This window comes from Cydia fagiglandana, chromosome 13, assembly GCF_963556715.1.
Source record: "Cydia fagiglandana chromosome 13, ilCydFagi1.1, whole genome shotgun sequence".
NCBI classification, from domain to species: domain Eukaryota; kingdom Metazoa; phylum Arthropoda; class Insecta; order Lepidoptera; family Tortricidae; genus Cydia; species Cydia fagiglandana.
Genome location: NC_085944.1, coordinates 9,441,807 through 9,466,969, shown reverse-complemented (window position 1 = coordinate 9,466,969; position 25,163 = coordinate 9,441,807). Strand labels below are relative to the sequence as shown.

The following is a 25,163-nucleotide window of genomic DNA, read 5'->3' as shown; positions in this document are numbered from 1 at the left end:
GCCGTGTACACGTTCTCCACGGTGTCGTACAGCTGGCCGGTGTACGTGTCGTAGAACTCGACGGAGCCGTCGACGGACACGGTCAGCACTTCGGCGTTGGCCGACAGCGCGATGCACGGCGGGTTCGCCGTCTGCGTGTGCTTGCCCGTTTCTAGCACGTGGGGACCCTCGCTGATTGCGTAGTTTACTGTGTTTTCTAATGGCGCATGTATACGTGGTGTGTAGTGAACATACCCGCAGTGTACACGTTCTCCACGGTGTCGTACAGCTGGCCGGTGTACGTGTCGTAGAACTCGACGGAGCCGTCGACGGACACGGCCAGCACTTCAGCGTTGGGCGACAGCGCGATGCACGGCGGGTTCGCCGTCTGCGTGTACCGGCCCGTTTCTAGCACGTGTGGACCCTCGCCGATTGCGTAGTTTACTGTAACACGAAGATTAATTTTGTAGTCAAGGTATTATACATCCACACAGCCAAAGTGCCATAAATATGTACACACTTGACTGTACATCCTTTATTGTTTGAATTATATAAGTAGCTTAAGACAATATGTAAGTAGCGTAAAAAAAAATCCATAGCTTATGAAGCTATCCTAATAAAAGTTCCTAAATATGTATTATTTCATTGTACTTTTAGGATTTATAACAAACTATTAAACTTTCACTCTATATTCAGTCCGAAGATGAAACTAACTAAGTAATCATTATTTTATAATACTAAAATTGTGATTTCTGTCTAAGAATTTGAACCATCACGCTTGCAGACATATCTTGATATTTAGTTAGATACTACATAGTAAGGCAGGACTTCTCTTCAAATTCGGCACAGTCGGCAGTCAGAAACACACATGCAGGGCCATTTGAAACGCCTCGCCTATTATTATGAATCCGACCATGACGTCGCAAAAAATCACCTGTTCCATACATTTCGGCCGAACACGACTACCTGTTAAAGTTTTGTGTGAAACAGCTGATTTTTTGTTTATTTTAGTTGTACCATAGTAAGAACCGTTCAGTATGAATGACCATGTTCAACGTAGCATGATTTGTACGTATCTATTTTTTTGTACGAAGATCCCACGCATATTGCTCTAACACATCTGTACCTTAGAATCCTATGCACATTTCCATTGAATATTCTAATCTAAACGGAACTAAAGTATGTAAGTAATGTGTTTACTGAGCTCAGGGCTTGGTCAAGGCGAGCTAGGATTATCTGAAATCGCTTGGACAAACATTGTGTCTTCATTAGTTTGGTTTACTCTAAGTACTATCCTCCTAGATTCCAAGGTTCTACCTATAGTATTTATTCAGTTAGATGAAATTTAAATCATATTCAATTGGAACAGAGTAGCATTTGTTTTGTTTCGTTAAATTTTCAAACAAAACCAAAATCAACTCGATTCCCTGCACTAAAGGTTCAAATTTCAGTGGAAACTTCTGGAGTTTTCATTTGTATGGCTGGGCCTTAGGAGGCTATGCTTAAACCGGAAAATTCAATGAAGAAAACCTTTATGTACGTTCCTTAACGTGATAATATGATAGCTACAGGTACTGTTGGTCAGTTGAAGATTTTTTACAGATGGTGCCATCATAGGTTCCCCTGTCAATCCTACCACTAGTGTCAAATTATTGATTCTGAGAGAAAAGAAGAGGATGTCTGCACACAACAGTTGGACACGTACGTAAGTATAGACCAGTGGTGCTAATGGCTATTTTGAATAGCTGTCGAGGTGTTATTGAACTCTCTTTTCCAATGTAAATTAGCATCCATTACTTTTGATTGTTGACTTTATTCGTCAGACTCGAGTCAGTATTGCAATTGGACTATTGCATCAGATTGATTAAATGCGGCTTTAAAAAATAAAGTACTTAAAAGGTCGTCTTTCAAGATATGTTGTACTATTGTAATAAGGCAAAGAGTGTATCTATTTAAATATTTTAGACTCCATATAAATACAGTCACCTAAAATTATACAAATATAAAATCCTTAAAAACTATAACGTGCTCTTACTTTACACATTGTGTCAGATATTTATGCAAGTTTCGTTGCGCAAGATATTATTGCAGGTGAGGTAACTACGAGAGTGCCTAAAATGCCTGAACCCAGTCACAATTGTAAAGTTCTTTGGACGGTTTTATCTTAGGAAGTCGAATAAATAAAACAACAACGACATAAGAAAATTATCACGTTCACATTTCCATATGTAGACGTTTCAATTACCTTATTAAAAAAGCAAATTTTATGTCACTTCCTATGCCAGGAGGAATTTTAACTTGAATTGTATTGTGGCGGCGCGTAATACCAATAACAAGCCTGAACTTTGTATCCAAATAAATAAACGGATCGCTTATGTGTCTGTGATTTAGAAATTAGTGATGTTAATGATCTATTTAAGTAAAATCACGTCATTTAGATATTTGGTATGATAACTTTCGCTAATCAGCGGTGAGTCAAAGTCTAACGGATATACATACAAGTGCAGTCGTAAACTAATCGCATGTGACGAATTATCTATACTTATTTTTTAATTACACGTTTTAAGGCTACTCCTTAATGTTTTGGACCAAGACTACATGTCAAAATAATCTTAAACCTCCTTCAGTCAGAACAGAAAGTCACACTTCTAAAAACACATCTTGTTATTACCTTTGTATATTCCTTTTGACTAATTCGCTTAACATAACAGATTTAATGATGATATTCGCGCGTGACCTGAGTTCAAGTTTATTTCTACTGTTTAATAAATAGTTGAGCAGTTATACTAAGTATTATAGTTGAGAGGTTTTACAGAATAGCAACGACATGGGTTTTGAAGTTTTTAGAATGGAAACTATTCCAAATATTTATACGACGCCCGCTGTGTGGAGTGTGCGTGAAAAAATATTTCGTATGACGTCGTTGTGTCAAATAAGTAGCTAATAAGTGTAACAATAAATTAATCTTGATGATGCACAATGTTTTCCAATTTTAGAATACGGAGCTGCAGTTACAAAGTCATAATAAAAAGTTGTTACAATTGTTACAAAGTATGTATAAAAATTGGTACATATTGTTAAAATCTTCGTGACTACACCCACTAATACTTGACCGCTTTAGCGTATTGGCCATACACGTCAGAGACACGTAACAAGCGATATTACGAGTATAATAGATAACATAAAGATTTCCTTAAGCGTTTAGTTTCCACTCAGTAAAATTGTACGTCGCCGACCGGTTGAGTATCCGCGTGGGGCTGACCCGCGACGTACTATAATCGACCAATATCATTAATTTCTTTCCCAATAAACATTCATATTCATTCGCCGGGGAACAACGTCTTCAGGTTGACACACGATTTCGTCATCCGTTATCCTCACGTTTTTATATTATGTATACGTAAATTGCATACGATAAGTAACTACGCAGTTCAAGTTATATACTCACTCTTTGTATGATATAGTTTCCACGTGCCATCCTTCGATATGGTGGCGACGTGCGAAGTATCCACGTCGAAGGCAACCTCGTATATACCCGACGAGTGGCCGGTGAGATCGTAAGCCTTTGTCACTTGTTTGTACTCTCCGTTCTTTGTGAAGCAGACTTCCATGACTTTGATATCCGCCACTTGTCCCGTGGCGACCACGAAACGGCCGCATGGAGATATTTTGGCAGAGTATGTACTCATCAAATAAGTGTCGAGAGTGTCTAGTTTCTGGCCTTTTAAATCCCAAATTACCATGTCAGTTTTCGAGGAACATGACATCATGAATTTTCCGTTGCTGGATATGCCAAAGCCAACGACGTTTGAGTCGTGTACCTGTGGGACAAAATTTAAGAAATTAATATAAAAATACAAAGAAAGGCGTCACAAATATTATTATTACATCTCAATTGACACTGCACGTCGACAGGCGTGGCTCACTCCGCGATTTCGTCGCTTTGCTACAGGTAGCTAAAAGTACATCCGTTGGACCCCAATTTTGGGGTTTGCCATAAGCCGCGCGTGGCGCTGTCGCCACCTAGCGGCCATATCTGTGCTAATCGTAACAGACGCGTTTTGTTATTAGAGAGTGAGTCTTCTGTACCTAGTACTATTATTTATTCTGTGACGTCGATTACAAGCTTTTTTAATATATTTATAGATGAGCTAAGGGACGTAGTCCATATGCAACGACTAGCAAATTAACTTCTTAGGTACCATCACGCTCCGCAATTGTTGCGCCATGCATTTAGGGTCCTAGCTAAATTGGTTGTTCAATACTTACGCTATAGAATTTCCAATTTAGCAAGAACCTTAAACGGCATAACAATCCCGTGTGGTAACTGTACTAACAATAATGAGATACAATGTGTACTTGTGATAGCAACAACAATTATCACAAAATGAACAAACATGTATTGTCTTAGACGGCAGACACAATACATAAGTAGGTCTACTATCTACTATATTTGACAACATGGCAACGCAATACGTAAATAGGGCTTCCTGAGATATCTTATCTGCTCAAATTAATAGATTAATGGTTCCTGCCAGACATTTTACGTATTTTTCAGACACTTCCATTGTAAAGGACACCTCAATGCCGAAGTTTGCATAAACAAATAACACCTACTTTAGAATAGAATAGAAATAATTTATTCTTGAGCACAAAGACAAAATAAAAAACTACTTAATAGTTATACAAAACAGAGAAACATAAAAATATAGTCCTACCTACTACCCTAGGCTTAGTCTTTATAAAAAAATGCATTTATTTCAGATTGTTTGGGTCCATAATTTGTTAGTATACCTACCTACTATAAAATATGTATACATAGTATGTCTTTATGTATAGTTATTTTTGTTCAGTGTCAGTATGTAAATCTTAATAACAATGAGTTGCTTGAACGCAATCTTCTTTGTTATGCGGGTCACAGACAACAGTTAGAGCTAACAGTTTAACTGACAGTGAAAACAGGGCTTGTATGTGTACCATGAAAGCTGGCAGTTTTTATTCAATAGCTCTCCGTTTTCACCGTCATTCGACAGTTAGCGGAACTGATGACTTGTCTGTTACTATGAAAGATCTCTCAGCGAATTGGTTCTTGAAGCTATACTTCGTTTTTTTAGCATTAGAAATAAGGTAAATAATCTTGATGTGTCTTTTTATTGAAAAACACGTTTAAAAAATTAGTCACGGCAAATATGTAACAATTATGAATCTAATACGATCATTTATATTTTTCTGCTTTCATAAGTAATAGTTACTGATTTTTAAATAGCGTTTTTCAATTAAAAGACATGTCAAGATCGCTTACCTTCTTGCAAGTTCTTTCTAATGCTAAAAAAACGAACTATATGTGTTAGCATCGATCTAGGAAGAGTAAATTAATTACGATGGAATATTAATCTCTTTCTATCGAAGAAAATAGTCTCAGAAATGCCATAAGAAGTATTTAGGTTTGTAGTAAAGTTATATAACAGACGATTTAATTGTCGTCATGTAAGTAGCAGTGGCGGAGCGTCCATAGAACTCGATTCCCATCGGCTTGTCTGATTTTCAGGCTCTCGGGCCATATTCTATAAACTTATGAAGAAAAGGAAGAGCAACTTATCTACGGCTTGCCTACGAACAATCTAGACGCGCCGCCACTGGTAAGTAGTCTAGTTCATGATGATAGTAAATTGAAAACATATTTTATAATTTTTTTACCCACAATATAAATTTGATTACTGTAAAAACACTACGGAACAATACCCTATAGTTTTCATATACAATTAAACATATGTAGGTACGTAGTTACCGAATTAACAGTCGGCGTCGCGTCGGCTGTTATTAAGGAGCACGCGTCGCAAAAAAAAACCGGGCAAGTGCGAGTCGGACTCGCGCACGGAGGGTTCCGTACCATAATGCAAAAAAAAAAAGCAAAAACAAAAAACGGTCACCCATCCAAGTACTGACCACTCCCGACGTTGCTTAACTTTGGTCAAAAATCACGTTTGTTGTATGGGAGCCCCATTTAAATCTTTATTTTATTCTGTTTTTAGTATTTGTCGTTATAGCGGCAACAGAAATACATCGTCTGTGGAAATTTCAACTGTCTGGCTATCACGGTTCGTGAGATACAGCCTGGTGACAGACGGACGGACAGCGAAGTCTTAGTAATAGGGTCCCGTTTTACCCTTTGGGTACGGAACCCTAAAAAGCGTAAAAGAGTTCAAAGTCTCATCGATAATTAGTCACCAAGTGTGCATGAACAATAGCATGGATTACAGCACGAAGCGAGATTGCGACGACACGCGCCTCACAGATAGACGAGAGACGTATCCAGTTATCCACACGGAAACCGAGGCGTAGTTTTAATTGACTTGCGTCATCGGGGTCACGACTGTGAGCCCAAGTACGTTTATTGTGATAAAGTGGCAAAATCATACAACACAGCCTACATGCATGCCCGGACTGCCTCCGATAGACTCGTATTACCACAGAATAAATAAATAATAGTACTAGGTACAGAAGGTTCACTCTCTAACAAAACGCGTCTATTACGAAAAATACAAGCGCAAGCGCGAACTGGCGTACGTTCCATAGCGGTGCCGCCGCAAATACTAGGTACTGCTAGACACTGGTGTGGCCGCATGTACTTGTAGTGACGCGACGAAATCGCGGAGCGAGCCACGCCTGGTATTACGAAGCATGCACCACTCTTAGATGATCTAGTGTTTATGAAACGCTACGGGCTTCACCATTCAGTTGCATTCGGCATTGTTTCACACTACTTACACCAGCTCATTTATCTCTGAAATCCAATTTGCTAATATTTTACATGCGCACGCATAACTTTTAAATTTGCCTCTCTATAGGACTATCAATGCGTCGTAATTATGAAGTTTTAGAGCACTTTTCTTCAAACCACATATTAGCCTCACCGTAGTTCGTTATAATTTGTACGAAAAATATGACAGTTATGAGATGACAGCTGACGAAACTATATTAACAATTCGTCAGTTCGTTGGTTGTACGTAGCGTATTAGAGTTAGACCAAGAAAAGTCTGCAGCGATTTTGATAGCCACGCAGTGCAAGTGTTATTTAATAATTTTATAGAAGTTTGACGTTTAAAATAATACTTGCACTGCGTGCGCTTACATGCTCCATCTAACGGGTAAGTGATCTGTGCTCTAGCCTCCAGCGAACAATGGCTTGCTGCTGTGCATGCGCCGAGTTCAGAGGATCGTCGTACGCGCAGCCTCGAAAATATATTTAGATACAGGAAGGTTTGCCGCCCGTTTTCCTCGCGTTCAATGTTTGCATTAAAACGGCTCATTCATAAAACATTCTGTCTCGACCGTGCTCGTCCCTACCCTAATAGGGTATTTTCCTACTAGTCAAATCAGTCACTTTTTTAGAACTGTCAAAACGATTTGCTAATATGGAATTTATATGAAACATTACATCGTGACGTCACGGCTCACGGTCAACTCACATACTTATTATATTTCTATCCGATTTATTAAATAGAACTTGTGTTTACAATAACTCCTATCTGTGTTTTTCTAATAATTATTTGGTGCTTTATTTCATGCATGGTGTAAAATAATTTATTTTAAATACAGTATAATACACCCTATTTGACCCCGACGGTCATGTCAACTATAGGTAAACAAATGTCAGATATGGTTCATACACAGTGGTTCATTTTGTGTATACTTTCTCTTCACAAACGTTAAGAATATCGGTAAAGTACATTTAGGTTTACGTCAGATAGAACTGTAGGCGGTATTTGGCTATCATCATATCAGCCAGAGGACGTCCACTGCTGGACATAGGCCTCCCCCACAGAGTGCCACAATGACCGGTCTTGCGCCACCCGCATCCAGCGGACTCCCACGATCTTTACCAGTTCGTTTTTGGCTATAGGTAATGTTAATCGTTGTAAATATCCCTAAAAAATAGGTACTTAGATTTTATTTTTAATGTAACTGTTTTTCAGATGATGTCTTATGGTAATATTAACCTTACGACAATGAAGTTGAACAGTTTGAGGTCGTACAAGGGTCGGTAATGTCAAACAATAAATAATAGTACTAGGTACAGAAGACTCACTCTCTAACAAAACGCGTCTGTTACCATCAGGACAGATATGGCCGCTAGGTGGCGACAGCGCCACGCGCGGCTTATAGCAAACCCCAAAATTAGGGTCGAGCGGATGTACTTTAAGCTACCTGTAGCAAAGCGACGAAATCGCGGAGTGAGACACGCCTGGTACTGTGAGGGGCGGTGCGACATTGGCTAACAAATATTTATTACTATTCAATAACGATCCTAATTTTCCACGTTTTTATTGAAAAACTAAGTAGGATTGTTTATGTTTAAGCATTCGTTAAAATAAAATTTTAATGATAGTCGCAACATGAAGGCACTGAGGTCACCGCAGACAAAGCGAGGTAATATGAATATTATGATCGCTATCGATGATGCAAACTATTTTCATGTAAAAAAATATATGAAAAAACCGAGACAACATATAACCTTGCTTATTCATTTCATATCGCATTCAGAAATTGAGTACACCGAGCAGTTTTCTTAGTGATAATGATGGGAACTAAGCACAGCATTGAGGCTCGAGAGCTCGATTACCGCTGTAAAGCAGAGAAATCTTGTGATCGTGCCAACAATGACATAAAACTGCATTGATACACTGACACAATGATAGAAAAGTAATATTTTTAAGTAGCAAGTACCGCTAGTTGGTTGGATAGCGTAAACATTATGCCAACTACTTATTGTTGTTGAACTAAATGTTCTGAGTAGGCACAAAATGAAAGCACTCGCAGCTATACTGAACTACTGGACCTGACTAGAGTCTAGACTTTGTATAACATTGAGCGCTAACTGAAGTACCTACCCTTTCCTATCGCCATCACACATTATGAAGTTTTATTCCTACAATATGGTGCATCCAGTATTAAATATGTAGGTACCTACCGACGTCAGATCCTGTCGCCAACAAAGAACTATTTCGATTTAAATAATTCATGGAAGTATGCACATACATAATCGTATTATCCCTGTAAAATACAGCATAGGCAAGAACTGACATCACAACACAAACAAGCGCATCATCAATGATACCAAAACAAAGAACATGCTAATCTCTGTTTCTTATTATAATACACAATTTTATCAGATACGGGCTCCCGAAACGTGATGTTTTTTTAAAAACAGCACCACCAAGCAATTGTTTATAAAGTTCTCGGAATTTGTGAAACAAAAATTAGACATTCGTGCCTTTCGCAATGCTCACGACCGACAGCCCGTGAGAAGTCAAGTAACATGCAATGCAATACTGTCAGAGCTGGAAAAAAGTAACAAGTAAATCACAGTAATCGATCCGAGAAATGTTGAAGCGCTGGCTTAAGAGGCCGATTATGTACGTGGCCTGATTCGTCTATTCATATGGAGGCAGACCAAGGCCTAGTGGATTACTGCTCTGACTTCACGATCTTGCAAATAGACTAGCTAAACGTATCGCTATACAAATGATTAGGCTAACACAATGAGTCTTATCACCGCGTGACTCACCAACTCGCCTTCAACAACTCAGGAACAACGCCACCGTTCAATGTCTGTACATGTCTGTAAATGTACCTAAAAAACTGTGGTAAAGTTTATAAATATAGCTGAGAGATTGTCCGTATTATATAATGTGCGAAACAAAACATAGGTCAACATTAACAAGCTTAATTCTTAACCTTCCACGTATGAGTAACAATGTGAGTGTTTGTAAACAAGTCGTGTTTATTGATTGTTAGTTCGTGGCCATCCGATTGTATTAATCAGTTATGATTTAGTATATTATGTTTTGAGGGCGACCTATTCTAGACGGCCGTCGCGTCGGTCAAACATGAGTGTGTACTTTTTTTATCGCTCTTAATCGACTGATCTTATCGCGCACAACCTACATTTTTAAGCCAAATAAACAAACACCACAATAAGAATACAGTCACGATAAAAAATCTTTTACAGCGAATGATCCAAAACATTCTAAACTGCTACTAATGCAAGTACTATATAAATCATTTTTACCTCTAATTACCTACATTTAATGGGATGAAATTATATTATCGTTCTCATACTTTATACGAGTTCTATTAGATTTAACTTTTCTAAACTCGTTTAGAAAAAACACAATGATCTCAAATCGCCATTGTTGAAAACTGATGTATGAGGAAGTGATACAACTTCAGAAAAAATATGTAAACCCATGTGCGTAATATAGGTCATTGTACCTATGCCAGCATTTGGCGAAAAAATATGAACATATAGATATACTTAGTCGAAAAAACCAACACTATAAGAAACGTTACGCTCATGTTGTAATCTGCCGCGCAATCTTTTTATTACCTACTCTGCGTCTGCGACGTAGACTGTAGGTACTCGTACCTAATTATAATTAATAACTAGTACAGATTAAATTATCGCCATTCGTTACGTAATATTAGCTATTACTTCATTTACGCTCATCCGCAGTGAGCAACCAAGTGCCTAAGCCGGGAAGTAAGTAGTGCAAGTACTTCCTATTTCAAAGAAAAATAAGTTCTATAGAAAACGGTTAAGAAATATAGATTATACTTAATCATATGGTTAAGAATTTTAATAATCTTGTAGTTAAGAAATTGAGATTACACGTACCTATTAATTCTACGGAACTACTGGAAATGACCTCTAAGACATAACACTAGGATACTTCTCAGGCACTCAAGGCAATATTATTATATTATCTATCCAGATTAGCAATTGTCTGGAAGCGAAGCGTGTTGCGAGATACATATAAAACAAGTATGCAAGGGTCACCACACTTCTTCTTCCTCGTCGTACCCTCATGGCTGAGGGACGTAACGATTGCGGGCACTCTTCACCAGTGCACTTCAAGCCGCTTTGTCCTAGGCCCAGTACAACTCGTTTGTTCTCTGCGTTTTAACAGGACGATCCATAAAGATCAACTTCGTCTTGCTTCTGTTGATTTTAAGACCATACTCATTGCTGACGAGCTCAATCCTTCGCAGCAGCATTGCAAGTTCTTTTTCAGAGGCACCTAATATTATAGTCGTGTCACCACACTACGGGTGATATTCGGATGCCAACTGCAGTTCCAGGCGTGGCTCACTCCGCGATTTCGTCGCTTTGCTACAGGTAGCTAAAAGTACATCCGTTCCACCCCAATTTTGGGGAAAGCCATATGCCGCGCGTGGCGCTGTCGCCACCTAGCGGCCATATCTGTGCTGATCGTAACAGACGCGTTTTGTTAGAGAGTGAGCCTTCTGTACCTAGTACTATTATTTATTGTTGCGACATTAGGTACTGCAGTGGCATTGGTATCACCGTTGTATCTGTCAATTTCCTTGAAATAATTTCATTTCAATCAGCGCAGCGCAGCTGCATATCCCATACGAACGTTCACCTAAAGACTTACAGTCATCACGCAGGCGCATCATCATGTAGGCGCTCTTATACATATGTATGCAAGTACAAAATAAATATATATGGATTAAATTTAAAAAAAAATACGCTACGAGCTATAAACGTGGAATAATATCAAATTCTACTACTAAACTAGAATTAAAGCTCTAAATACGGTGACTGGTGACCGCAAGTCGTCTCATATATGTCTTCCATATCTATCTTCTATCTTCCATAATCTTCACTGATGGGTCCAAAACAGACAGCGGATCAGGCTCTGGAACCTCTTCAGAAGACCTGAACATGTCAATCACCACTCCGCTAGGAGCCCATAACTCGGTATTCCAGGCTGAGTGCATGGGCATCATTAACGCGGCGGCTGCCATCACTGCAAGGAAGGTAGTAGGATCCTCCATCCGCATGCTCTCCGACAGCAGAGCAGTCTTAATGGCCCTAAAAGCCATATAGTCACATCCAAACTTATACACGAATGCCACGAACGACTAATGGAGGTATGTCAGAACAATAAGATCACCTTACAATGGATCAAAGGACACAGTGGATCCCGAGGTAACGACGCCGCGGACGAGCTCGCCAGACAAGGATCGGGTGCGGGGGCGATAGGCCCGGAACCGATCCTCCCGATACCGTTTAGTAAGGTACGCTCAATGCTGCTGGCACGTACAGGGAAACTACACACAGAACACTGGCTAAACCAAACTGGATGCAGACAGGCCAAGCAGGCCATGCCTAGCATGAACGGTAAGCTCACAAGGGCGCTCCTTCAACTAGGAAAGGTTCGACTGAGTATGGTAACCAGTGTCATAACAGGTCATGGACTTTTTAACAAACATCTTTTTATAACAGGTGTCACAGACAGTCCCCTATGCCGTGGATGCATGGAGGAAGAAGAAACAGCCTCTCACGTGGTGTTGGAATGCAGCGGATTGGCCCCATACAGGGCAAAACATCTCGGATCCCCGAGTGACCTCCCCGAGGTCCTGCTCAACATCAAAGGTTTGATAGGATTCCTCGAGGAGCTGGGCTGGCAAGACTAGCCCAGCCCCTATCACGCAAAATAGGCGCAAGACGTCGAGTTGCGGAAAATCGCCCAAGCTACAATACAATGTCTTCCATATATCTATCCTGTTTGACATGGAAAACGAAAATTTAGGTAAGTAAATGATCTGTGATGTTGATGCTGGAAGCGACCCTTCCAACCGGCACGTATGGAGGTCCAAGGGGGAGGCCTATGTTCAGCAGTGGACGTCTTATGGCTGAGATGATGATGATGAAATGATCTGTGGTGACAGACATCAAAGTCATATCCGCCACTCAGACCCGCGATAGTTTTTGCAGTGCCAGGAACGTCAATAGAGTGAGTACCTACATACAAGAATAGCCCTTAATGCATGTAGCCTACCTACATGCATTAAGGGCTATTCTTGTATGTAGGTACATAATAAAAATATTTGTTTTAATTTGAACTTTAATAGCTATCAATAGATTTGAATATCATAACCGCCATATATTTATGGTATTGTCTGCGTAAAGGGTTAATTAGCGTGGTAATACAAATCATACAATTAATACACGAGTTTCGGTTCGCTCCATTATTAATATGTACTTAGAATAATAATTATGAATTATGTTAGTCACGGCCATATAAAATAGAGTTGACAAAGAAATGAATGACTAATAATGGGATCACGTAACACGGCATCGTTTTCATACCACGTGTGTTTCTTGCTCGCACTTTTCCTACCACATCTGCACTAACATGAGTCACCAACTTAAGTACGAGTAGGTACCTAAAGACTTGCCTATGTATGTAAACTATCACGAATGAGACCAATTTAACGACCCTTTAAGGTCTGGAGGTCGTGGTGGTGGTAGTTGTAGGACCTGAAGAGCGGTCTGACCAACAGGCAACATACCGTTGGATGAGTGTAGAGCGGGACCAGTCGCTGTAGAGATCCAAGAGGGAGGGATTTGCCCAGCAACTTTTTTCAGCTGATACATGACTATGGCCTGATTCGAACTTCAATATACGTCAAATATGTATTAGGTCTCCGTATGACCGTATGACTCTACAACCTCTTAAGTGGTCATTATTTTTCAAGACGTTTCAGCGCCAGAGTCAGAGCGTACCAAAGAAATTGAGACACCCACATAGGGGCCCGATTCGGATTTTGAAATAGATATCTTTTAGACATCACCAAGATACGATAACGATATGTTTAAGATCTAACCTGTCAAATTTGACATTTGCGCGATTCTGGAGGTACTCTTGAACGATTTCCACAGGATATGACTTAGAGATCCAATTCACATCTAATAGATATCTTACTTTATCTAACGTAAAAGTGACATTGGTTGCCCGAATTGCGCTGCAAAAGAGAATTAGTTGATATCTAAACTATAACGTATCTAGAATGGATCTAGTACGTGTCGTCTCTTGTGAATATCTTGAAGTTCGAATACGGCAGTATGTTTATACCTTTTCGTGAATGGATACACGTTTTATTTACGTAATTTAAATCTTATTGATTGTGATTAATACAGGACATAATAGAACAACATCCGTTGACATTGGCATTTCGCCATTTTTATTTGGAGTTTATAAATTGAAACAAAAATGATTGCATTCTTTTTCAGTAGTATTACAAAGAATAAAGTAATCTACATAAAATAAATAATGCATAAAATATTCAAATGATATAGAATTTGTTTTCAGTAGGTAAAGGAGGCAAGGAAAAATAATAAATACAAACTTTCTTATTCTCGAATATCATTAATTCATCAGCACTAACCAGTAATCGATTCCAAATTATAAGTAGCATAGTAGAATTCTTGTTTAAATAAATTATTCTGTTTATTCACAAATCTAGTATGAACCCAATACTAATGATTTATATTAATTGGCCATTATTAAATAACAATTAGGAAATAGGGCCTTTACTAGAATTGTATAAAAGGTTATGCGTAGTATTTGACCGCGATCCGAATTACACACTACATACAGTTGAAAAATTCGTTTGATTGTACTGTAGGTGCCTATTATAAACGTATTGGAACTAGATTACGAAAACAAATCCGTAGATTTTTTTTATGTGTATATTGTTGATAATTTTTACAAAGAGTCGCGTTTGTGTAACAAAGCCTTAGGAGAGTATGTATTTTGAAAATAATATGTTTTATTTCAGTTATATGATTGTAGTTTTATTTTATATGACATTTTGTAGAGACGAGTAAGTAAAACAAAATAATAATAAAAAAATCAACCTATTTCTGGGGCAACCTGTAAATGAACATGGAGATACGAGTACACATAGTATACTTATGCACTCACTTAGATTCATACATAACATTGAATTTTATATTACAAATGAAATATAAATCAACATACACTATCACGTAAGTTTTGATGAATATTCAATTATTAAATACAAATCCTGCAGTTAAGTATGTAGTTAAACAAATATTAACTGAAACACGGTCGTAAAATCATTATGTTATAATATTATTTAGTATGTAAAAACTTTTTTAACTGTGCTAATTATGAAATTGTTACAAGGTTAAACGGGACTAAAACAACGGGCACAGTTCTGTTAATACACCGTCCCCCACCACGCGTTAACTGGTACTAATTGATCTATTAACGAATGAAATCCAACTTTTCATCTGAGGCCAATGCTCCGCCTGAACATGCGTTTACGTTATGACGCCCACCTATTTTCGGCTTTGCTATATTTAATGCGTATTGAATACATTGCGTCAAATCGAGAGGCGTTGGAAGCGAATGCTTTTTTGTAATGGATGATTGAATGAAACTGTCGTATTGTGAAGCAGCTTCAAAAATTTATACTTTCTATGTCTTATCTATTGCAGCCATTGCAGGTAGAGTCGGACCAAAAAATCTCTGCAGCGGATTTGATAGCCCACGCAGTGCAAGTGTTATTTATACGTCATAATTTCATAGAAGTTTGACGTTTAAAATGACACCTGCACTGCGTGGGCTATCAAATCCGCTGCAGACTATTCTTGTTCTAACTCTAATAAACTATCTGTGTGCCTTTGATCCAAATGCGTCATTTTTGAGTGATGGTCTGATTGAGCAACAAACATCCTAATATCCAAACATTTCATCATATAAACTTATACATTATATTACTTATTTAAATTAAGATTCAGAATTTTGAACAATTTTTAATAGGTACTTCCTGAAACATTATCCTAATGGTTTTCCTAGTAGTAGCTAAGCTAGTAAGTAGATGAGACTGCAAGTAGGATGCGGAAAGTGAAACTAACGAAAAAACCCGTAAGCATTTTTACACAAAATATAATACATACTATTTTATTCACCAAGGGGGGCTCCGCTCAGCGCAAAAGTTGGTCGTATGATCCAAGAAATAAAGATGATGTGACCGTATTACCCATAGAATTGTGCGTTCACGAAAGCGAACTACAATTGGCCAGAATTGACGAAAATGAGGCGTGGCTTGCTTTATTTTTCTATTTCTGGTCAAACCAATCTCAACCGACATGAAGGTCGGGTCGGCCAATACTCCGCCAAACACGCGCAGTGGATAAACGTCACCCGCGATCAAAATATGTTGATGATAGCGAGATACAAAAACAAGCCTGCTCGGGCTTAGAGGTCAGTCTTTTGTACTCGTCATAAACGGAGTTTAGCGTAAATAACATGACGTGATCTAGTGCTTGTTAGCGACTAATTTATCTCGATTATCTTTACGTCAGGTCATCTGCCTCATTAGTAAATGTTAGGTATCTCTCTCTCTTCTTAGCATTATTATGTATTCCTATCTGACTGTGGGGTCTGCTTTTCTGGTCTTTTCTCTCCACTTCCCGCGATCGGACGTGTCGTCCATTGAAACGTCGCAGGTCCTCATATCTCATTAGTAAATGTTATGACTAAGCTAAACTAATAAATGACTTTCGTCAGGTTTCGAAGCTATTGCGAGGTAGTTAATTATCAGGCTGTATAGATTCAACTACTGGGGAACAGGAGGCCTGTTCCCCAGTACATGACAACAGAGTACGGATTCGGACCAAGTAGTCCCCAGTCAATGTAACATGCACTTACATGCACGAAGTTTCAAACAGATAATATTTTGTGCGGTGTTTTATTATTACAACTGGTCGGTTAATGAGGGTAAGCCAAGTTCCATGCAGTGAACTGAAAATAATATTCATCTGGCTGATTATCCAGGATGGACCCAACGTCAATATTTACAACTTGCATTAGGGCAAGCTCTTCCAAAAACGTGATTTTTTTAACGTGATTTAATTATTTAAGATTATTGGATGTGCATGCTATAAAACAAGAAACAAAAGGTTTACAACTTGCCTATACAGTGAACGAGAAGCGAACCCGTCTGCAAATTCGAATAAGTTACCAAGTAGAGCACACTCGTTTATTTATATGTAAATATGTATAACATGTAGAGTGCACTATTTTGCATAAATATTTTAATGAAAGTTGTCTTTATGCGACCTACTTTTGAGATCATTCAGAGACGGTTTAAGAGAGCTCTGAATTGACTCAAAGATATATAAATTGCTGGAGGGCAAATACGTTCAAACGTTTATTTACAGCTGCTCTGCATGATAAACCTAACGATAACCAAACAACACAGATAAGAAATTAGATAACTATTTGTTTATTTTGTTATACATACCTCGTGCTTGCGTGCGCAGCGCATGCATCGGCGTCGGAGAGTGTGAAAATATTTAGGAAGATTCACTTTCAAAGCCACAATAGCGTCAACTTTAAACAGTGGCAGTAGACGCTAGAATCGCGATGAATAAAAGTCCCGCATGACTCCCGACACGGTGTCCAAAAGCGCCAGTAACAAGATCTAGTTTATACCCAAATATTCACTGTATGTTTCTCACCTTATCAAACGCGAGAACTTGAGTGGCAGCTCCAATAGCGCCATCTTTCTTCTTCTCTATCTTGTAGACGACGATGTTGTTTTCCCTCACAGTGTGAACGATGAAGGCCTTGGAGTCGGGGCTCCAGGCCACGAACTGCGCGTGGTCGAACTCGATGTTGACACGCAGCGTCTTGTGCTGGTTGTGGCTCAGATCCCGGATATCCCAGAGGATCACTGACCCATCTGCGTCAAATCATTCTCAACGTCAGTAGTGATTATATATGCCATACTTTGACCAGGAGCTCACTAAGGCATTGGAAATTAAATGCGCTAACAAAACTTCTCACGGAATTCGTATCAACTAATACTAAACGAGATTGATGCCAGCCAATCAGATATCACTCAAATGTTGTGTTGTTTTCGTCTATGACCCCAGTTGTATACTTACTAATTACGTTCGTCACATTGTCATAACATGTCTGTCTGGCGCAATATTTACCGGCCCGTGATCGACGTCACGTCACGTACCTACTTACTTACAATCCATCTGTAAGGCCGTGCCAGTCACAACGGCGTAACTAAACGTGCCTTTTCTACCCATCCTGACCTTTCGTGTAGAACTGTAGAACGGTAACCGCCTACCCCATTTCTTGGAAAAATAAACAACGTGTAGCTACATGTGATGCGGCAAGTTTTACCGTGGGATTGTAAAGCAATTTAGTCCCTCAAGGAATTCCTTTTGTTTTCCAAGTAATTCTTCTGCAATGAACACCTGACTGGTCGTCATGTCATAATCATAAACTACCCCTTTTTACCATAGCGCTAATCCTGGTTGTAGTTACACTAAGTTACGTTTAGGCTGTCCTAAACCCTAATGTTTATATTATAAGTATATACGGACCCATAAGAAAATAAACATTGAAGCGGTACTGTAAGTAATATAGGTTTCTCTTTATCTTACTTAAAATCTGCAACTTATAACCAGCTTTAAAATTCCATCCTCATTTCAATAGAGAGACAAAGTACCTACTCTCTGGTCTACGTGGTATACCTACACCAAAGCAACCAATCCAACTTACATACTTTGAATGCTATGAAATTCTATAACAAACCATTAATTACATAGTTATTTTTTTTCTTACGAAATTAAGTTTATTGTGGAGCCTGCGATTTCAAAACTTCAAATAAATACCGGGATTGCTGGGCTTCCAACTTCCAAAGCCATAACTCGAAAGTTTTTTTTTTCGACAATATAGGTAATATACATTTGCTTTTAAAGGACAGGATGATATCGTCCGGCCAACTAGTAATCTGTGGACCCCTTTATTATTTAAAATTTAAATAATTAACGTGCAACACGCGGCGGGTAAAGGTCAATGGACCACTTAGATATCGAAACTAAGTCACTATATCAAGGTCTCTGGTTTCAGGCAATTGCAAAGCACAATCACAGTGAGTCGTAACAATGAAAACGTAGAACGAAATCTGGTCACGCGGTGCGGAAGAAAACTGCCTAGGAACAGCAATAGGCCTATGTTTCGTGATCTTTTTATTCTGAGATCGTGACCTGCTGACTGCGACATTTTCGAAGGGCATTTAAGGGCAATGGTTGAAGCTGTGCAGCAAAGCAGAATTTGGAGATCTAGGTACAGGTAGACAGAATTCGCCAAGAATCATAGTACTTAAGACAAATAAATAACTATCTTTAGTTGTAGTAACCAATCTCCGAACAGTAGAGAAGACCTCATTAAAATCAGTTAGTCATAGTTTACAAAATGACCAAAACCAAAGGGTGTTAAATGATACGGTGATTGCTTCCTTCCTTGCGTAATGATTTCATCAATTTCTGTCGCTGTCTAAATTATTTATTAACCTCAGATTTCAGAGCCGTACGTGATGCTTTGCAGATGTTGACGTAGGCATATAAGCAAGCACACGTAGGTACATAAATACACGTAATATATTAAATTTTCTACATAAAGGAGGTTATGTATTAGGAACTCATATACGTTCTTAGTACGTTTCTCTTTTATATGCGTACGAGATATCAAACAAGTGGGGGCCTGGCGTATAGGCGTGTCGAAGTTCCCTCTATTTCGATGACGAAATGACTCCTAAAATTTGTGCAAGTCGGATTGTGAAAGACTTATTGAGGCGGAGGCGAGCTCGGCGCCATCGCCATAGAGACCGATTCGCTTTAATGTGTTTGCTTTAACCAAACCTGCTAACTGTCCTGTCCATGTCCGAAACAAAGGACTTCAACCGGCGATTCATACGTAAACCTGGTTATTTATACACGCTCTGTGCTCGTTTAAAGCAGTTTTGTTAAGTTGATGTATGTATGAAATTCAGAGGCCTTCTTCTTGACCTATGTCAACTGTTCATTGCCCTTTTCATCCCGTGCGGGAGTTATTGGAATCGCCTACCGAACGCGAGTCGAACAGTTCAGTTAACTAGTATAATTAAATGCGTTATTCGATAATACGGTTTTACGGATAGTTTCGCTGGACGTTTAATGCCCAATGCTAGCTAGGTAAGCATTGATAATAGACCCAAGCTGCATCGGTGCCAGTCGGATGGGTGTGCCGACGTGAATAACTTGATCAATAACGTCGGTTGACTGGATAACACTGATATATAGCAGCTATCTCGCTTTCCAGCCGCCCGGTGCATATTGATTGTAGGACTAATATACTTACGTTTCATAAGTTCTATTTTCAGCTTTCATTCGACGTACTGGGCAGCCGCTGCGGTGCGCTCTCCGATTCAATAAACTAAACCACAACTTCCTACTCATATAAATTCGCATTCATCTACATAGTATAGCTTTAGTGCAAGTGAGACTAAATAAGAATGGTTTATTTCAAGACTACTTTAATTCTGCCGCTTAAGTCGGTGCACGGTGTAGAGTAAGAATTCGAAGAAAATTTTGCGAATACCTAATCTTTTTCTAATTTCGAAAACAGTTACAGACGGCGAGTTCTTCCGATGACTCAAAATACTCATACTATTTACAGATAAGTGAAGCAATCCGTAATGATTTGCGTTCAGAAACAACGGGCAATGAAGATAACACCGAGACTGTAGTAGAGTAGGTATTGCTTAGAAATAGCTCTCATAATATATTATTTACCTACCATTAGTTTTACGTTATCAACGATATCTAACAGGAAATAAAAATTAGACCGATAATTAAGATAATATTATTTTAAAAGTACTATTTTAACTGTGTCAACCAATATTTGTTTACTTATAGGTAGGTATAATAACTTTATTAAAAGCGCAACGGCCACGAACTTTAATGTTCAATACTCGTAACGTAGGAACTTTCTTAACCTCGTAAGATCTATCTATTTTTAGACAAAGATTGAACTTATATTTAAAAATATATAAAATAGGAATTTGAAATTAATTTCATTTCGCTTTATGACAATATTTTTTTTACTTAAAAACCCGTTGGTCAGGTCAATTGATTATACTAGTATTATTGCTACTACGTTTCTATAATAACTTTGTTGACGTCTTCGCGCAATTTCAAGTACATATGTAAATTTAATGTAAACCTTATTTTGGAGACACGAATGGTAAACAAAACGCGTGTAGAGATGACCGGGCGCGAGGGCGTTGCTCCTTGCTGATACTCGAGGCGGCGTGTCGTGGTCTATTTACAATCATAATTTATCATGCTATGCAAAATTTCCTATTGTTCTACAATACACTAACTGAATACGGAACACTAGGCGCTCCAGAGTATTAGTGATATAGCTTTCTAATTATGTGTTTATTCTATAGCAAATCACTAAAACAATTTACGTTTCTACATTAAAGTTTGCTCTATTTCGCAGATCGACAGAATCGCCTAGCCAAGGTGGAAGTCATTAAGTTTGCTCATCTACTAGGCGTTTCGTCATCACTTTATGTAAGCAGCTTACGTAAATCAGCTCAACGTGCACGGCCGCACCGCAGATACTACAACCATTTAGTCCAGCTTTATACAGCTTTGTCTTGTACAAAGAGAAATAAAACTATTCCAAACTGGTATTTTATCCCAGCAGAGCAGGTAGCGAGGGCCTAGTCCCTTTTGACTGAGTGCATTCTTTCATTTCTGACAGGTAAATCATGGCAAAGGAATCTCTACTTCAGTTCAAATAACTCCCACGCATTCTGTCCGTTATCATATAACATAAAAACCTTCAGAAATTGATGATAACATTTCAATAACAATTTATAACTAGACGTCATCGTTTTAGCCCGGAATCCGTGCGCGGTTCTTAGAAGATTGGATGAGTCAATGACGTTAAAAAATCACAAACAAAGCGGCTTTAGTCATCTTTATTGTATGTATAGTTCACCGATGAAGCCGTGCCGAGAAAATGATTACCTAATGATAAAAGCATGATATGACATCAGGAGATAGCAATATTAGGCATCATTGTTTACTGTTTATGTTCCGATGCAGTCTCATGTCAATTTCCTGTACGTGAGTCCGAAGATGAATGACTCAGATATAAAACCGGAATTGACTTCGTTTCATACCGCGGGAATTCCTCGAGTCAGTTCAAACTATGTGCTGGCGACATGCATGTATGAATGCCAGACATTGCAAATAATTTAGCGGGCTTGCGTCATCGGCATCGCCAATGGCTCATCCAATTCCTATGAATCTTAAGGGAAAAACAATTCCCATGACTAATATTTTCCTTACACTAAAATTCGGGTAATGGGAAAGCAAACAAGAAACATAAAAAAATATTACGTTTATTGCGGTAATGCAATTCGAAGGCACATACGCTGAAAACGTACGCGCGCTCCGTCAACGTAACGTATCTATGTCACTTTACGAAACCGTTCATTCATATTGAGCCTAACCAGAATTCATGTCCATAGCGTAGTCGTCTATCACTTCACTTATCACTCGGAATTTAGGCGGCACTGATTAAGGGATCATACGGTTGCAACATAGACAACTGTGTTGTAATGCGTGTTCGTTTTGCACGTTCCTCGTGTACTTTGAGCAGTACTAGATCCATAGCCGCACGCGCATCCTCCAGAGGAGAATGGCCGGCGCTGCCTCGCTGCACGCTGCGCCCGAGCAGCTCCTCGCACAGGACACGCAGCGACCGCCGCAACGGGAAGCCTCGCGCGTGTGGATACAGTGCACACGTATCCACCACGGCTCCGTGAAGCAACTTCAATGCGCGCAGGTCGTTGTCCAGCGCGTGCCCAATCAAAATAGTATCTGTTCCGACAAATCCAAGAATATCATTCTGCACATCCCGGAGCGTCTTAGTCGCGCGCGCCAAGTCGCGCGGCCTGATGCCCGAGAAGCGTGTGTTATGGTCGACAACGGGCGAACTAGGTTTCACCAATGATCTGTATACCAGGCGACCATCAGCAGCGATGACCGCGATGCTGGCCAGCTCGAATCCCGCCGTCGTGTAGCACATCTCAGCGTCGATGGCGTAAACACCGCCACGAGGTGAGCGTGCACGCACATATCCTTCGAGAGGGCCATTCATGCCGGGGCGAGTGCCACTCCATACGTGGAAGCGGGCGGAGCTGCATCCTCGAGCACCCAGCGGGGCGTTGCAGCAAGTGTGTCGGTAGTCACCACTGCAGCGGCCCCAATGATACAAACAAGACTCCTCAGACAAATATTCACCCTCACGAGTCATTCGAAACATTTTGTCACAACGCACACACAAATGTTCCACTGCATCGGCTTCCTCATCACTGTCGGACCGCGGGCTGGAGCCCAGCGATCCCCGTCCACTGTCACCTTGAGAGCCGCCAGGAACGAACTCCGGCGCATTCACATCCCACGCCGTATAGCGCAAAGTGGTCGTTCTTGACCGCGGCGGAGGATTGATGTACACAACAGCCTTCGACGAGTTGGGCTCGATCTCCAGCGGGTAGCCCAGCGCCCACATACGCTCCGGCGAGAGGAGGTGCGGGCGGAGCGCCTCCACTAGTTCTTCGGTAGAGATTCTCTGGGGCGTCGACGGCGACGGCGGCGAGGTCGGGGGGCGCCGTCGATCGCGGGGCTTGCGCCGCCGTGCTGCAGCGCTGGCAGCATCCACCGTCGCGATGGTCTCTTGGTAAAACCAATTTTGCAAATTAATACAAAAGTGCATGTTTCTTCGTACGCTTGTATACACATAGAGTCGAGTGTTTATTTATTGAGAGCGAGCGCGGAGTCGACGCGATACGTGCGAGTGCGCGCGCGGGCGCTGTACTAATGGCGCGATGGAGGGGCAGACCGCGCTATATACGACACGCAGGTAGCGCGTTTGTTAACGGGACATACCAATCGACCGGCCTATTCTCATTTTTCTAAACAATAATAAAGTATTATTTCTTTGTGTCAATAAAAGTGTAAATGGGGTGATTTGTGTTACTGTACCAGAAAAAGAAAATTGTAATTGTAGGAACGATTCAGTCGCAGCTGTTGTTTGTTTACGTTGATCTGTACCGCGCTTATCAGCTGTTAGTGTTGTTAGACGCCGTTGGCTATGCTTTCTAATAGCGCGCATTGAGATGAAATTTACATGTTGTATGTTGTACCCGGGTACTTTTGAACGTTACAAATTTAACTTTACTGCTGACCTAAATACTGCTCGCAGATTGATCAATTTAATTGATTCAATTAATAACTAAGAAAATCTGGTCTTAAAAAATGGGATTTAATAGACAATAGCAATATTTAATCATACCAAATTAATAAAACAGCCTTTTTAAAGCTTTCCAATCAAGCGGAGAATTTGATAAGTTACTTATATATTCCGTTGGAAATATAGTTATGTATTAAAAACACACTACCACACTAGCAAGGGCTCATAAAAGTCATAAACATATTTTACTACATAGGTCCATAATTTAGTAATGATAATTAGCTCATTATAAATTTCGTATTAGCATTAGCATAATGTATTTCATTATTTATTATCCGTGGAATCATTAGTTAACGATATTTTGCGTAGCTATTTTATTTATGAGACTTAACGTAGTATAAACAGCAACACTTAACTGAACATCAGTGGACCTTATTACAAAAGGCATAAGGTCCACCGATGGACAGTTAAAAGTGTGGGCGATGGTACTGAGAAATACGAATTGGAATAAAAAAAGAAGACATTAAGCCGTCTGGTGGAAGGGCGGGCGGAAGGAAGGACGGCGGGCCATTGCCCTGCCCGGCCGGCGTATCTCGTATTTATAACGTCAAGGTAAATTCTGATACCTAAAGACATTGTCTTCATATCATGTCATTCACTTTCAGGCGGTATAAACACCTCGTACGATGAAAAAACAATTACTTAGACATACAGTGACGTTCAATTTTATTAAGTCTCGGCTCAATTCGAACATTAAGATACGTCAATTAATAGATCTAGAAACGATATGGATTAGATATGTCAGCGTCAAATGTGACGTTTCTTCAAACAAAAACATCACTTTTATCAGTGTCAAAAGTAACACTGACACATTTAATCCATATCGTTTCTAGATCTATTAATTGACGTATCTTAAAGTTCGAATCGGGCAGTCTGTATCATTTCAATTGTGCAATCGTCATTTTTTATCTTATCACTAATATTGATTTTTAAGATTTATGACAATTTAATGCAATATTTATATGTATATCGCCATATCGTATTGATTTGATTTGGCCTAATAAATCTCTATGTAGAGCTTAAGGTTATTTTAGGTGGGCCGAGGTCAATTTGGGAAAAGTTCAATTTCATTTTCTATCGAGCGACGCGAAATTAATCTAATCATGCTAACCATTTAGCAAAACGCCACCGATTCGGAACCTAAAGTAATGACATTGATTATGGTTA

At 39.5% G+C, this 25,163-nt stretch overlaps 2 protein-coding genes across 3 annotated transcripts in view; both read right to left on the bottom strand.

The window, feature by feature from the left end:
* Positions 1-25,163, bottom strand: part of LOC134670209 (transducin beta-like protein 2) — an 82,628-nt gene that overhangs the window by 14,697 nt on the left and 42,768 nt on the right. Inside the window, exons 3-5 of one of the 2 annotated variants that reach the window (XM_063527926.1) lie at positions 17,345-17,568; positions 3,428-3,800; positions 235-423 (exon numbers count right to left, since the gene is read on the bottom strand). In XM_063527926.1, the coding sequence (XP_063383996.1) occupies positions 235-423; positions 3,428-3,800; positions 17,345-17,568 (786 nt within the window). The remainder of the gene's footprint in view (positions 1-234; positions 424-3,427; positions 3,801-17,344; positions 17,569-25,163) is intronic. The other variant, XM_063527925.1, reaches the window with a different exon arrangement.
* LOC134670212 (exonuclease GOR) lies at positions 22,068-23,587 on the bottom strand. The gene has a single exon (XM_063527930.1). The coding sequence runs from the start codon at positions 23,457-23,459 to the stop codon at positions 22,248-22,250; it is 1,212 nt and encodes a 403-aa protein (XP_063384000.1). The 5' UTR covers positions 23,460-23,587; the 3' UTR covers positions 22,068-22,247.

Bases quoted from the DNA above. Each gene is read 5' to 3' on its own strand.
- LOC134670212 (XM_063527930.1), bottom strand. From the start codon at position 23,459: ATGCACTTTTGTATTAATTTGCAAAATTGGTTTTACCAAGAGACCATC.